Below are 14,502 nucleotides of genomic sequence, written 5' to 3'. Positions count from 1 at the left end.
TTAAGTGATTTTCAATGCATGTATGTGATACATGAAGCTTCTCTGCAATCTCACGTGTTGTACTGTGACAGTCCGAATTGATTATTGCTTTGATTAGGGCGTCATCAACTTCAACTGGACAACCAGAGCGTTTTTCATCTTTGAGTGAAAAATCACCAGAACAAAATTTGGCAAACCAATTTTGACACTGCCGTTCTTTTAAGGCTTCGTCACCATAAACAGCACATAACTTTTTATGAGCTTGGGATGCATTTTTCCCTTTGTGGAAATAAAAAAGCAAAATATGACAAAAATGTTCCTTTTGATTTTCCATTTTTCAACAAACGCCAAACGAAAACTACAAAACAGATCAAAAAACTTTTTTTACTGATTAACAGCTGAATAGCCAACTATCAAATAACAAAATGTGTTTTATATTTGTACTACGTCTGCAAACCTAAAAATTCAACTGAAGCCATATATGTGTGAAACCCGCAATTACTTAGCTGCCGACCCAATAATTTTTCATATTAGAATAAATCAGCTGACCAAGTTTTAAGTAAAGTGCTTTTTAAAATAGTTTTTGAGTTTTTTGTGGTTTTTTTTAACTAGAGGCCTAATGCATAAATTCGTGCATAGGCGGGGGGGGGGGGTGTCCTTCAGCCCAGCCTGCACCTTCTCTAATCTGGGATCCCTCTCATAATCCAGGACCGCCTGATTGCCCTAACTGCTTCTGCCTGCCAGTCTGATCACCCCCTAACCATCCCCTGCCAACCTGATCAACACCTAACTGCTCCCCTGCTGGCCCAATTGCCCCTAATTGCCCTCCCCTGCAGGCCTGATCACCCTCAACTGCCCTCTCCTGCTGACCCCAGTCACCCCTAACTGCCCTTCCCTGTCAGTCTGATTGCCCCTAATGGCCCTCCCCTGCCAGCCCAGTCACTCCTAACTGCCCTCCCTTGCAGTCCTGGTCACCTCCAACTGCCCTCCCCTGCCAGCCCAGGCACCCCTAACTGCCCTTTCCTGTAGGCCTGATTGCCCCTAACTACCCTCCCCTGCTGGCCCAGTCACCCCTAAATGTGTTCTCTCCTGCTGGGCTGGTTGCTCCCAACTGCCCTCCCCTGTAGGCTTGGTCACCCCTAACTGCCCTCCCCTGAAGGCCTGGTTGCTCCCTTGCATGACTGGTCACCCCTAACTGCCATCCCCTGCAGGCAATCTTGTGGTGACCATCTTGTGTCTACATGGGGACAGCCATCTTTGACCACATGGGGGTGGCCATCTTGTGTATTGGAATGATGGTCAATTTGCATGTTACCTCTTTGTTATATAGGATGATCTCTTTTTATTTTAATTTTTTAATATATTTTTACTGAATTCAGAGAGGAAGAGAGAGAGAGAGAGAGAAATATCGATGATGAGAGAGAATCATGGGTTGACTGCCTCCTGCATGCCCCCTACTGAGTACCAAGCCTGCAACCCTGGCATGTACCCTTGACCTGAATCAAACCTGGGACCTTTCAGTCCGCAGGCCGATGCTCTATCCACTGAGCCAAACCGGTTTCAACACAACTCCTTCTTAATAGTCATATGAGATATGACTTTTTTATCTAAGAGCACCTCTCCTAGGGTACTGCATATATTAAACAGAGAAATTATGTCTATTTCTGCTACAAACTGAGGGTAGCTCACTCCTCTCCTGTGTGAGGATTCCTCCTTTGGGTATATGTAACATCAAAGATGAGAGAGAGTCACTGATCAGCTGCCTCCTGCACCCCCCCCCTCCCTTTACTGGGGATTGAACCCACAGCCCAGGCATGTGGCCTGACTGGGAATCAAACCATGATCTCTTGGTTCCTGGGTTGATGCTCAACCACTGAGACACATTTGACCAGATGTCATCATGATCACAAAACACTGAGCTAAAACTGCCCACAAATTGTTAAAAATAAATTTCCCATTCCAGTTCAATAAATACACATGTCCACCAATAAGAACCAAAAAAAATCCCCAACAGGAAGGGATTGGGATAATTTGTAGGTGGTCTAATTCTGATGTTGACCTTCCTTCCCTCTGCTCTCAGCTACCAATTTGGCCATTTGCTCAGCTAGGAGCCCCCTTTCTTCCAAATGGTAAATGTCATCTAAATTTCCTTTTCGCAGAAAAATAGTGGGAACTTGAAACTGATAACAACTGGAGTGTTTGAAGGGCTTCGGGGTTTCTATCATAATCCCCATAGCAAAATATACCTTCCTCGTGAACGCACTGGAGTGCGTGTGGCCAGTTATATCTAAGATCTAAACTTCTTTAGCAGCGTGCTGGCATATTACACATGATATAACGTCTGGACAGCAGCAAACATCACAAAAATAGCTTCTTGCAAAATAATAGAGCACAGCTTTACTCATTTTTTTTTATTGATTAAGGTATCACATATTTGTCCTCAACCCCCCATTTCAATCCCCCACCCCCACCCCCATTTACTTGTTTTTATCACTCTGTTTCTCTCGCTCCAATTCATCAGCCGCCTGACCTTTTCTGCTAATATCTTCTTCCCTTGGCCAGGATGTGTGGAATCTTGTGAGTCTGAATACCAAGGGCGACACCACAGTCAGAGACATACACCAAAACCATCGCCATTCTGCCATATTTGTTTCCTTCTTTCTGTTGTTTCAAACCATATAAGCCAAAATTTGATCATTTCTCCCAGCAAATAATCTCCAAGATGGTAGGGTTTTTTTCCTGTCTTCTTTAATCCTAAACGAGCCGAAACCGGTTTGGCTCAGTGGATAGAGCGTCAACCTGCGGACTGAAGGGTCCCGGGTTCGATTCCGGTCAAGGGCATGTACCTTGGTTGCAGGCACATCCCCAGTTGGGGGTGTGCAAGAAGCAGCTGGTCGATGTTTCTCTCTCATGGATGTTTCTAACTCTCTATCCCTCTCAATTCTTCTCTGTGTAAAATCAATAAAATATATTTAAAAATAATAATAATCCTAGCCAAAGCCGGTTTGGCTCAATGGATAGAGCGTCGGCTTGGGGACTGAAGGGTCCTGGATTTGATTCCAGTCAAGGACATGTACCTTGGTTGTGGGCATATTCCCAGTAGGGGGTGTGCAAGAGGCAGCTGATCAATGACTCTCTCATCGATGTTTCTAACTCTCTCTCCCTTCCTCTCTGTACAAAATCAATAAAATATTAAAAATAAAATAAAATAAAATAAATAATAATAATAATCCTAATAAATGAGCTATATCACAAATTTCCATTTGTGTCTGGTTGATGAGTCATATATTAGAATTTAGAGAATATCCTATGGGGGAAAAATTCTGTGGTCAAAGAGGTTTGGAAAGTGTTCTAGCCTCAGTTTCTGCAGACTCGCATTTCTGGACAGCGCCTGGATTTACCACAAGCATCTCACACTTCCCAGAAGCCAACTTTATCCTCCCCTGGCCTACCAAGCCCTCCTCCTTTTGTGGAAGAATAACATAATCCCATCAATCACTGAGGTTTCAAAACTGAGGACTCTCTTCTTGGACGCCTCTCTTTCCCTCATCCATCAAACCTGAACTTGGCCTCTGAGACAGACTGTCCACTTGGTTATGTGACGTTGGGAACGTTCCTCATTTCTCTATGCCTCAACTTTCCTTCCTGTAAGACGGACAAGGTAACAGCACGCCATTCCTAAGGTTGCTCCGCACTGCCCCCAGAGGAGAACCAAGGATGTGTTGGAAATCTCATCCCGGCCTTCCTCTCGATTTCCCGCGCCGCCACTAGAGGCAGTGTGGAGTCGTGACGCAGAGGACGTGGACCTGGGGACCAGACACACCGGCGAGGACACCCCTGCCTTCTAGCAGGGCCAGTCCTCAGATACCTGTGGCAATGGAGATAACGCTTATGTAATAGTTATGAACATTAAACGTTAGGCCTAGAGCAACACTGGCACGGTTGAATTATTTTTCCTTCTCTCTTAAATGGTTGGATTTTGAGCATTCCTTCTATAATAATAGTCCAGGCGTGTGCCTTTCCAAATACGATAATCTCTCCCTCTGTGCCATCAAGCAGGTGAATGAAAATGTTGGACAAGACAGGACCAAAGGAATGCGTGTAAATACATTTACATTCTGGAAGGATACCTACTGGGGCATGCGCCTGAGCGGGGGATTGCTTTTTCTGTGTGCATAGGTTTTATCATGTTGATGCATACATAACTTTGATCAAAATTAAAACGTTTATCTTGTAAATGAAATGAACGCCATATCCTACTGCTCTCTTCCTCCCCCTCGTCCTCCTTCCCCTCCTCCCCCTCCTGCTCCTCCTCCTCGCGGTCCCTCCTGCAGCCGCAGCTGCCGGCGTCGCCCCAGCCCCGCGGTTGCCAAGGTAAACACGCGGGTGCTGGTTACCAGCGCGCTGATAGGCGGGTGCCTAGCAACCGGGTGCGCAACAGAGGAGCTGGCGGCAGTCTGAGCCGGGAAGGAGGCGAGAGGCTAGGGGAGCTGGGACGCTGTGAGGACTCACACCCAGGCCCGCGCTCCCTCCCTTTCTCCCTCCTCGTTCGTTCTCTGCGCCGCCGCCAGGGTATTAATTTAAACCAAAAAGGATTACCCTGGGGGAGGGAGTGGTGGGGTGCGCCTGGGAACCGGACAGAGCCCGGCTGCTCCTCCTCCAACAGGGGCTGAGGGAGTATGGTGACAGGTGAGGAAGGGACAAGCGCATCCCCCCCTCCAAAAAAACAACAACACTCCTCTGTGCCAGCCCATACTCCCTGCAAAACGAGCCCCCTCTCTGGAGGAGAACAGGGCCGGTTTTCTTAGAACCCGCTCAGGTCCTGAGCAGAGCTGGGGCGGAGAAAGAAAAGAAAGCTCCCCAGGACCTGACTGCTGGAAGTAGGGGGTGGAAACTGGATTAAGGGCTATTATTCCTGCTAACCCCCACCCACCACCAGCCCCACTAAGCACTCGGCAGCACACACACCCTGCTCCGAGTCGGGGACCTGCAGGGTCCAGGCGTGTGTGTCTGTGGGTGGATGGGTGGGAGGAAACTTAGTGAAAGCCTCACAGGTGAGCAAATGGGAGAGCTGTTCCCAAGCAGGCTTCCTGCAGCGAGGGTTTGGGAACAAAAGGGACAGGAGCAGGTCCTTTGGGGGGGAGTTTTTTTATTTTTATTTTATAGCGAAGGCGGAAATTTATTAAAGAACAAGTACAGACTCCCACGTGGTCTGGTCCCTGGAGGGATCTTTGGATCTAGGAGAGGACGGACTAGACCTTGCTTCTCCTCTCCAGCAGAGGCGGTGGGTATCTTGGAACAGGCCTAGGGCCTCAGCGCCATGGCCACGCTGAGCGTCAAGCCCAGCCAGCGCTTCCAGTTGCAGGAATGGCACACCAACAGCTACCTGCTGTCCACCAACGCGGAGCGGCAGCGAGATGCGTCTCACCAGATCCGCCAGGAGGCCCGCGTCCTCCGCAATGAGACCAACAACCAGGTGGAGAACAGGAGCTCAGGTGGGCGAAGGGCCGGCCCCCGCCCCCACACGCCCTCTTCACCCGGCTCCGTCTCTTCCAGACCATCTGGGATGAACATGACAACAGGACTCGGCTGGCGGAGAGGGTTGATACGGTCAACCGGTGGAAGGAGATGCTGGACAAGTGTCTGACGGATTTAGACGCGGAGATCGACGCCCTGACACAGGCAGGGAGCTAGGGCGGGGTGCCAGGAGACCCCGCGGGCGGCCAGAACCTGCCCTCCTCCCCACCTGGCGGTCAGGGAACCCTTCCTGGGGCACCTGAGCCACTCCCTGGCCCCTTTGTTAAAGTGGGAGCCGAAACTGGTTTGGCTCATTGGATAGAGCGTTGGCCTATGGACTGAAAGGTCCCAGGTTCGATTCCAGTCAAGGGCATGTACCTTGGTTGCGGGGGCACATCCCCAATAGGGGGTGTGCAAGAGGCAGCTGATCGATGATTCCCTCTCGTCGATGTTTCTAACTCTCTATCCCTCTCTCTTCCTCTTGTGAAAAACCAATAAAAATATTTTTTAAAAAAATAAAAAATAATAAAATAAAGTGGGAATGAGAGTTGCTTCTCGGAGAAGGGCCCAGCAGCCTCCAGTGCCTTTCTGTTCTAGATGAAAGAGTTGGCAGAGCAGAACCTGCAGGCCAAGAACCTGCCCCTGGATGTGGCGGTCGAGTGCCTGACCCTGCGGGACAGCCGGCGGGACATCGACGTGGTGAAGGACCCTGTGGAGGAGGAGCTGCACAAGGAGGTGGAGACCATTGAGGCCACCAGGAGGGCCTTGCAGCAGAAGATCGGCCAGACGTTTGAGAAGCTCTGGTAAGGGAGCGGCGTCGTACTCGAGCTCCCCTGCACGTCAGGCTGTGTGTCCTGGAGCAGAGCACTCGTACTGTGGGCGACCTTCGGTCCCTGCAGTGCCCGTGGCAAACACCACTAGCCGATGATGCCACTTCCTCCCCTGCCTGGACACGGTCTCAGAATACGGCTCTAGGGAGCCACTGTCGATTGACGGGAAGCGTGGGAGATGAAGCCCATCTGCCACCAACCTGACTGAACACCCCATTGTGTGTGTGAGCCTTGGTGAGTGCAACTAACGCGAGTGGTTGTAAGCACGTGAGTGTCATAATTTTGTCTGTGAGGAGCTTATCCAACTATGCTGGTCTTTGTCTCGGCTGCAGTGGCAGCAGCTCCATTGTCACTCCAGCCTCCCCATCTCCCCTCCCCCCCACCCCAGGCCCTCGAGCACAATGGGGGCTAAGTCCTTGGGGCCTTGGCTGGATGGGTCTTGAGCTAGGCTGTTCCTGCCCCAGCATCCTGCAGGACGTCCGACAGCAGCTCAACTCTGACCATCGGGGCAAAATGGAGACACTGGACATTGACAGAGGTTGCCTCTCTCTCAACCTCAAGTCCCCAAACATCTCTCTGAAGATTAACCCCACACGTGTCCCTGACGGGTAAGAAGTGTTTCGGTCTCTCCTCCCTGCACCCCCACAGTGGCCATACTCTTATGACCCCCCCATCTCCCGCCACCCGCAGCTCCACCGCGCTCCAGGAGTGGGATGAATTTAGTCGGTTCAACAAGAACCGGGCAGAGGCTGAGATGAAAGAGGCCGCAGACTTGAGGGAGGCCATCGCCCTCACTATTGCTGAGGTAACTGGCCACTCCCCTGACCCTGCCCTCCCATGGCTCATGGGTGGCCCGAGGATGCCCTCAAGCCTTTAGCTTCTGTCCCCTGTTGGCCGTGGGACATCCCAACCCTTCACTTGAGCAACATCCTCAAGATGGTCTTGAACTCAGACCCTGTCTTGCCCGGCCTACATCTCGTCCTTCAGACCAACAATGAACTTGAAGCCCAGAGGGTTGCCACGGAATTTGCCTTCAGAAAGCGGCTGCGGGAGATGGAGAAACTTTACAGTGAGCTCAAGTGGCAAGAGAAGAATGTGAGCCTTCTCCACTCGTCTCCTGGGTCTGGGACTTCCCGCTGTGGGAGGAGACGGCCAGTGTCGGTCCGGCAAGCCCTGGGTGCGCAGTGGTGGGTGCAGCCGCTGGAGACCACCCGCTCCGCCCCCCCGCAGACCTTGCAGGAGATCGCGGACCTGCAGGAGGACATCCGGCACCTGGAGGAAGATCTGCGCAGGAAGTTCCTGAACCTGAAGCTGTGCCATACGCGGCTCGAGTACAGAACCTACCGGCCCAACGTGGAACTCTGCCGGGACCAGGTGCGAGGGGACCCCAGTGGGCACTGCCCCCCCGCTAACGTCTCCTCAGGACCGCTCACTCCCCAGCACACATTCCTGGTGGAGCGGGGGTGCCCAGGCCTATGGGCTAACGGCTAGCATGGCTGACCCCCAACCCTCACCTCTGCCTGCAGGCACAGTATGGCCTCACCGACGAGGTTCACCAGTTAGAGGCAACCATCGCTGCCCTGAGGCAGAAGTTGGCACAAGCACAGTAGGTTTGGGGAGTGGGCGGAGGGGCAGGGAGACACCCTCACCCATGGGGCCTCTTGCTGCCTGCTGGCTTCCCCGCTGGCTTCCTTCACCTTCCAGCCTCACGCGGGGGTGGTGGGTTGTTGCTGCCTCCCCCTCTCAGGAATGCTCTGGATGCCCTGTTCAAGCACCTGGCCCGGCTGCAGGCCGACATCGCCTGCAAGGCCAACTCCATGCTGTTGGACACCAAGTGCATGGACACTCGCCGGAAGCTGACGGTGCCAGCCGAGAAGTTTGTGCCTGAGGTGGACACCTTCAACCGCACCACAAATCGTACCCTGAGTCCACTCAAAAGCTGCCAGCTGCAGCTAGCCTAGCCTTGGAGGCCGAGGAGGTGGGGGGGAGGGAGAGGGGGGAGGGGGAGAGAGAATAAAGAAGATAGAGGTTAGGAGGGAAATGGAAGAGGAAGGAGATAGAATGAATCTAATAAATGTCGGGTTTCTCAGTCTAGAAGGTTTTCTGCTACTCCTGCATGCAGCCAGCGGTGTGTGAGAAGGCTAGCGGCCCTCCTGTGAAGGGAGAGGCATAAACAGGGACCATCATCCCCCAAGCTCCATGTTCCAAATCTGATTCCTTCTCCCTCTTGAGGGACCCCTCAGGTGTAGGCCAGCACCCTCTGGGCTCCAGTGGCATGATTTCGAACCAGCCAAGCCTCAGCAGGACCCTTACCTGCCCTCTTGATGCCTAGGGAGGGCCCAAAGAAGGCTATGATTCCAGTGGGAGCCGGGGACCAAGAACTGGGGCTGGGGTGAGGGGACAAAGAAAGAGGCTTTCATAAAGGCAGGACCCGGGTGGCAGTGACCTGAAGGGCAGAGCTACCGCGCTCCGATAGCCCCTCCTGGACTCTTTAGTGGCCATTCGCCCGGCGTGACACCGGTTACAGGTGGGGAGAAGGAGGCCTACAAGCAGAGGCCTGGTGGAAGCCAACCAGCGGTGCGGGACCTAGCCCAGTCCCACGCACGCGGAGCTGCGCCTCCGGGCCGCTGGGTGGCGCTGTGGGTCGCAAGCGGCGCCGCGATTCAGAGCCACGAGGGGGCGCTGTGGGCTGGGGCGCGAGGCCGCCGGGGTTGGGGAGGCGCGGGGAGGCGCGTGCAGGTCGCACCGGAAGTGGTGGCGGGCCCGCGCGGATGGCGGCGGCGGCGGCGATGGCGGCGGCGAGCTGCGGTGGGGCTGGGGCGGCCCGCTCCCTCTCCCGCTTCCGCGGTTGCCTGGCGGGCGCGCTGCTCGGGGACTGCGTGGGCGCCATCTACGAGGCGCACGACACCGTCAGCCTGACGTCAGTGCTGCGTCACGTCCAGAGCCTGGAGCCCGAGTCCGGCGCGACGGGCAGCGCGCGGACAGGTGGGCGGGGCCGCGCCCGGGGCCCGGGCGGCGGGGCTCCCGGGGGGACCGGGCGGCCGGAGCGCGGTCGGGACGCGGGTGTGGGGAGGGGCGGCTCCAGGGGCTGCACTGCCCGCGCGGGCACCTCGGGCTCAGCGTGTCCACATCCGAGCTCCGTCCTCGGGCGTCCCGCCCGAACCTTTCCCGCCTCGGGCGTGGCGACCCCGTCCTCCCGGACGCGCCGGCGGAACCCGAAGTCGCGCGGGTCCGGCATCACACCCTCTGGGTTTACCCGTCTCCGCCCAGTTGTCTCAAATCAGTGGCCCCAGTCCTCTCCACACAGCAGCGAGTGCTCTTCCAACACGGAGACCTGCCGGCGGTGCCCCTCGCAGGAGGCTCCGCAGTGATTTTCCGTCCCCGGAGGGAGAGCTAAGTTCTCTGCCAGGCCCGCTCCTCTCCGCCGCCGGCCCCGCGCACATCCCGCCTCCCTTAGACCAGGCCGTGCGGCGGCGGCCCTTCTTATGCTGGTGAAGGCGCTCCCCCGACCCCGCTGTGCAACCAACTCCTCACCCAGATCCCAGCTCAGGATGCCGTCTGAGGTCAGGCAGTGGGTGCTGCTTCCTGGAGAAGATGTGGTACAGTAAGGAAGAGGGGCTGAAGAAGCAGTTTGATAGCGGCATGGGTATCAACAGAACCTGAGAACATTTCAAGATGAAGATTCTGGTCACTGGGATGCTACAGAGCCGGGAAGAAGAGAGAAGTCTGGATCTAGAAAAGCATTTTAGTAGAAGGTTGAAGCCTGGACGCTAGATTCCAGTGGGTTTAGGAGGAAATGGAAAATGAGAAAATCGAGTATGATTTGGTACAAAGAGGGGAGAGATGAAGTGAAGACCAGATGTAAGAACCGTGTTTTTTTTTTTGTTTTTTGTGTTTGTTTGTTTTTTGTTTGTTATTGATTTCAGAGAGGAAGGGGGAGAGAGAAACATCAGTGATGAGAGAGAATCATTGATCGGCTGCCTCTTGCACGCCCCATACTGAGGACTGAGCCCGAAACCTGGGCATTTACCCTGACTGGGAATTGAACCTAGACCTCCTGGTTCTTAGATTGATGCTCAACCACTGAGCCACACTGCCGGGCTGTAACCAATTCCTCAAATAAAACCCAGTCCCTAGCCTTAGCCCTATTGGCTAAGTCACCACATACACAATGGTGCTGCGTTGAAAATGCCAGAGCAGTACTCCTGGGCACCCAGAGGAGGGAGTGAGGGTGGAGGAGGGAGGGGAGCAGTCCCAGCTGGAAAGGACAGACCCAGGCTCCAAGGCTGATCCTAGGAACATGTAGAGGAATGGTGGGACCTGAGATGAGTGAGGAGGGAGGGCTCTGAATACCACAGCAGTGAATTTGGGCCTCATCCTGAAGGCAAACGGGTAGCCATTTTGAGCAGGAGAGTGAGATAAGGAAAGTGATGGTCTAGTCTTAAGAAGAATTATCTGGCTGTACGTGGAGGATGGGTTGCAGGGTAGGAAATGTGCAGGAAACTTGAGAGGCCCAAAGCAGGTCGTATTAAGACACCGGGCAGCCCAGTGTCATCCTGATACACGAAGGTTGCAGTTTGATCCCCCGTCAGGGCACATACAAGAACCAACTAATGGATGCATAAATGAGTGGAACAACAAATTGCTCTCCCCCTCTCTCAAATCAATAAAGAATAAAATTAAAATAAATTAATAGGGGGAAAAGAGAAGCACTGCCCTAGCCAGTTTGGCTCAGTGGCTAGAGCATCAGCCTGCAGACTGAAAGGTCCAGGTTTGATTCTGGTTAAGGGCACGTGCTGGGTTACAGGCTTAATCCCCAGTGAGGGGTGTGCAGGAGGCAGCCAGTCAATGATTCTCTCTCATCATTGATGCTTCTATATCTCTCTCTCCCTCTCCCTTCTCTGAAATCAATAAAAATACAATTTTTTTCTTTTAAGAGTAGGCTGCAGGGATGGCAGCCAGAAGGGGGTGGAAGGATTTCTTTCAGAAATGAGCAGGACATGGTCACTGTCTCAGAACAAAGAATTGCTGAAAATCTCAAGACCCAGAGCCCAGGAGACCGTGGGAGGGCGAGGTGGGAGGGCGAGGCGGAGGCGTTCTGGAAGTGGTGCGCGAAGGGAATGCGCGCGAAGCCAGAGCTGCCACTCTGAGCTCCCTCCCTCCCGCCCCGCCTGTCCCCGCAGAAGCTCTGTACTACACAGATGACACCGCCATGTCCAGGGCCCTCGTGCAGTCCCTGCTGTCCAAGGAGGCTTTCGACGAGGTGGACATGGCTCACAGGTGAGGGGAAGGGTCCTGGGGCGAGGCAAACCAGGGGGCCGCGTTACTGCACCCCTTGACCAGAGCAGTGATGTCACGCATGCCGGGACCCCCACCCTCGGCAGGAAACTGTTTCTGGGGCCACTGAGCTTCGGGAGCTAGAATGGTCCTCCCTGCCGCCGCGGGCTCCCCGGGTCCCGGGACTTCCTCAGCTCCCTCACCGGCGGGTTTCTCTCCAGCCCTGACAGGCGTCCGCAAGCCTCAGGCCGTGTCCCTTCCATCCCTAGGTTCGCTCAGGAGTACAAGAGAGACCCTGATCGGGGTTACGGCGCCGGAGTGATCACCGTCTTCAAGAAGCTCCTGAGCCCCAAGTGCCGAGACGTCTACGAGCCTGCCCGGGCCCAGTTCAACGGGAAAGGCTCCTATGGCAACGGGGGTGCCATGCGGGTGGCTGGCATCTCCCTGGCCTACAGCAGCATCCAGGACGTGCAGAAGGTAGCCTGGGCAGCCGGGCTTCTGGGCTGTCCCCTCCCCCGGCCCCGCCCCAGGCTCTGCGACGGCAGGTCTCAGCCTCCTCTGCCTCCGCCCTAGTTCGCCCGGCTCTCGGCCCAGCTGACACACGCCAGCTCTCTGGGCTACAACGGCGCCGTCCTGCAGGCCCTGGCCGTGCACCTGGCTCTGCAGGGGGAGTCGTCCGGTGAGCGCTTTCTCAAGCAACTCCTGGGCCACATGGAAGAGCTGGAGAGCGACGTCCAGTCCGTCTCGGATGCCAGGGAGTGAGTATGTGGCGTGGAGACGGCTGGAGGCGTGCGTGTGAGTGTGCCTGCCCATGGCGTGGGCGCCTCTGGCGTTGCCGCACCAGAGCCCTCCTCCTGTGACTGCCCACCTAGGGAGGGCGAGAGGCCCTTGGCCGGGTTTGGGCTTCTCGCAAGGCTCGGGGTCCCACGAAACGAGCGGCTCACCCAGTCCCCTCCCTTTTGTGAGGACACCTGGGCCTGGGTGTCAGCCTGACTGCATCCCTCCTCCCCCTGCCTCACGACCCTCTCACCTCTCACACAACCTTCTTCCTGCAATCTTACCACTCTCCCCTCACCCCCCACCCCGACTCACAGGCTGGGCATGGAGGAGCATCCGTACTCCAGCCGACTGAAGAAGATCGGAGAGCTTCTAGAGCAGGACGCAGTGACCAGAGAGGAGGTGGTGTCTGAGCTGGGTGAGTAGTCCCCACACCCACACCGTCATCCTCTAGGGTAGGGGTGTCGAACTCAGTCAGAGAAGGGGCCAAAATCTAAAATCCAGCCTAAATCGCGGGCCGAATGGTTTACTGAACAGTCATAAACTGTCATTGTGATGGAAACGCAGCGGAGTGCAGTGATGACAGCGCGGTGCGGGCCACATTGCAAGGCCTGGCGGGACGGATTTGGCCCGCGGGCCTTGTGTTTGACACATGTGCTCTAGGGGCAGGCTTGGGCTCAGGACGGGAGGGGAGCGAGGAGGCAGACCTGCCATCACCTGTTTGCCGGGGCTGCTGTGACAGCAGAGCCAGCTCTGCAGGGTCCTTGGCAGGTTTTGAGGGAGTGTAGCGTCTTCTTGCTCTGCGGCTGCAGCTCCTTCGGCCTCACAGATAATGATCCCCAGCAGTGGCCGCCGGCCACCGTTCTCACAGCCACTGGTGGGTTAATGGCACGTCCCCTGTGCTCTGGGCACTCTGCGGAGCGCGGTGTCCGTTCGGTCTCCTCCACCCCCACGCGAGCCCGGGAGCTCCTAACCGGATTCCCTCTGCAGGCGTCACACCCAAGGTCAGGCACCGTGGTCATCAGGGAACTTTCCCAGCCCCAGCAGGGGACGGGGAGCCCGATTTGAACCCAGTAGTGTACCTGAGAGCCTGTGACCTGAGTCACAGCCCAACTTGTAGCTCAGAGTGTTGACTTGGGTAAGGAGACCAGAAGTCCCACTTTTGGCGGGACAGTCCGATTTTTAACAGTTTGTCCCGCGTCCCACGGCATTTTTAAAAAGTCCCGATTTTTGGAAAGATTCTTTTAAATCTTTTGGACTTTTCTAAAATGCCGCGGGACATGGGACAAATTGTTAAAAATCAGGACGTCTGGTCACCTTAGACTTGGGGCAAGTGGCAGGAAACCCAGGGACATGTGGGGGTGTGGAGTCCCCATAATCTGGTGTCCCCACAGGGAACGGCATTGCCGCCTTTGAATCTGTGCCCACCGCCATCTACTGCTTCCTGCGCTGCATGGAGCCAGACCCCGAGATCCCCTCCACCTTCAACAGCCTCCAAAGGACTCTCATCTATTCCATCTCGCTTGGTGGGGACACAGACACCATTGCCACCATGGCTGGGGCCATTGCTGGCGCCTACTATGGGATGGAACAGGTGCCAGAGAGCTGGCAGCAAAGCTGTGAGGGCTACGAGGAGACCGACACCCTGGCCCAGAGCCTGCACCGGGTCTTCCAGAAGAGCCTGTGAGGGCCCAGCTGCCGGGCTCCGCCGTGTCCAGTGGGCCAGCGACAGCTCAGGCTGGACACCCTGCGTTTCTTTGGGCTTTGCCCCCGGCCTCAGTCTTCCTTGCTTCCGGGGCTGGGGTCCGGGAGGTCCCCGGAGCAGGGAGTGAGGACTGGGGGCTCCCTCGTGCTGGGTTTCTGGCTCACTGCAGAGCCTGGGCACCACGGCTCCTCAGACACGAGGAAGCCGGGCAGGTTTATTGGTGGGTACGTGTGGCATTTTCCTTTTAGCTAGCCCAGTGGTCGGCAAACTCATTACTCAACAGAGCCAGATATCAACAGTACAACGATTGAAATTTCTTTTTTGAGAGCCAAATTTTTTAAACTTAAACTATATAGGTGGGTACATTGTTATTAATTAGGGTATTCCTAAGCTGGCCTTTGCTAAAAACTCAAGGGA

The 14,502-nt window shown here is 55.3% G+C and overlaps 2 protein-coding genes across 2 annotated transcripts; both read left to right on the top strand.

Annotated features, from left to right (window-relative positions):
- Positions 1 to 5,198: 5,198 nt before the first annotated feature.
- Positions 5,199 to 8,929, top strand: TEKT2 (tektin 2). The gene is made up of 9 exons (XM_036445484.2): positions 5,199 to 5,455; positions 5,536 to 5,661; positions 6,094 to 6,299; positions 6,791 to 6,934; positions 7,017 to 7,131; positions 7,314 to 7,421; positions 7,557 to 7,700; positions 7,853 to 7,932; positions 8,074 to 8,929. Exons 1-9 carry the CDS (start codon positions 5,300 to 5,302, stop codon positions 8,285 to 8,287), a joined length of 1,293 nt encoding a protein of 430 aa, XP_036301377.1. The 5' UTR covers positions 5,199 to 5,299; the 3' UTR covers positions 8,288 to 8,929.
- Positions 8,930 to 9,053: 124 nt separating this feature from the next.
- Positions 9,054 to 14,453, top strand: ADPRS (ADP-ribosylserine hydrolase). Its single transcript, XM_036445485.2, has 6 exons — positions 9,054 to 9,311; positions 11,510 to 11,606; positions 11,873 to 12,080; positions 12,177 to 12,361; positions 12,698 to 12,798; positions 13,775 to 14,453. Exons 1-6 carry the CDS (start codon positions 9,098 to 9,100, stop codon positions 14,065 to 14,067), a joined length of 1,098 nt encoding a protein of 365 aa, XP_036301378.1. The 5' UTR covers positions 9,054 to 9,097; the 3' UTR covers positions 14,068 to 14,453.
- The last annotated feature ends 49 nt before the right edge of the window (positions 14,454 to 14,502 follow it).

This window comes from Pipistrellus kuhlii, unplaced genomic scaffold (assembly GCF_014108245.1).
Source record: "Pipistrellus kuhlii isolate mPipKuh1 unplaced genomic scaffold, mPipKuh1.p scaffold_m20_p_2, whole genome shotgun sequence".
Taxonomy (NCBI): Eukaryota; Metazoa; Chordata; class Mammalia; order Chiroptera; family Vespertilionidae; genus Pipistrellus; species Pipistrellus kuhlii.
This window is presented reverse-complemented; position numbering and strand designations above follow the sequence as displayed.

Excerpts from the sequence above, each read along its gene's own strand:
- TEKT2 (XM_036445484.2), top strand. The coding sequence starts at position 5,300 with ATGGCCACGCTGAGCGTCAAGCCCAGCCAGCGCTTCCAGTTGCAGGAA. Across the intron at positions 7,422-7,556 it reads TCAAGTGGCAAGAGAAGAAT|ACCTTGCAGGAGATCGCGGA; the intron begins GTGAGCCTTCTC and ends GCCCCCCCGCAG. Across the intron at positions 7,933-8,073 it reads CAGAAGTTGGCACAAGCACA|GAATGCTCTGGATGCCCTGT; the intron begins GTAGGTTTGGGG and ends TCCCCCTCTCAG.
- ADPRS (XM_036445485.2), top strand. The coding sequence starts at position 9,098 with ATGGCGGCGGCGGCGGCGATGGCGGCGGCGAGCTGCGGTGGGGCTGGG. Across the intron at positions 12,081-12,176 it reads GCATCCAGGACGTGCAGAAG|TTCGCCCGGCTCTCGGCCCA; the intron begins GTAGCCTGGGCA and ends CCTCCGCCCTAG. Across the intron at positions 12,799-13,774 it reads GGAGGTGGTGTCTGAGCTGG|GGAACGGCATTGCCGCCTTT; the intron begins GTGAGTAGTCCC and ends GTGTCCCCACAG.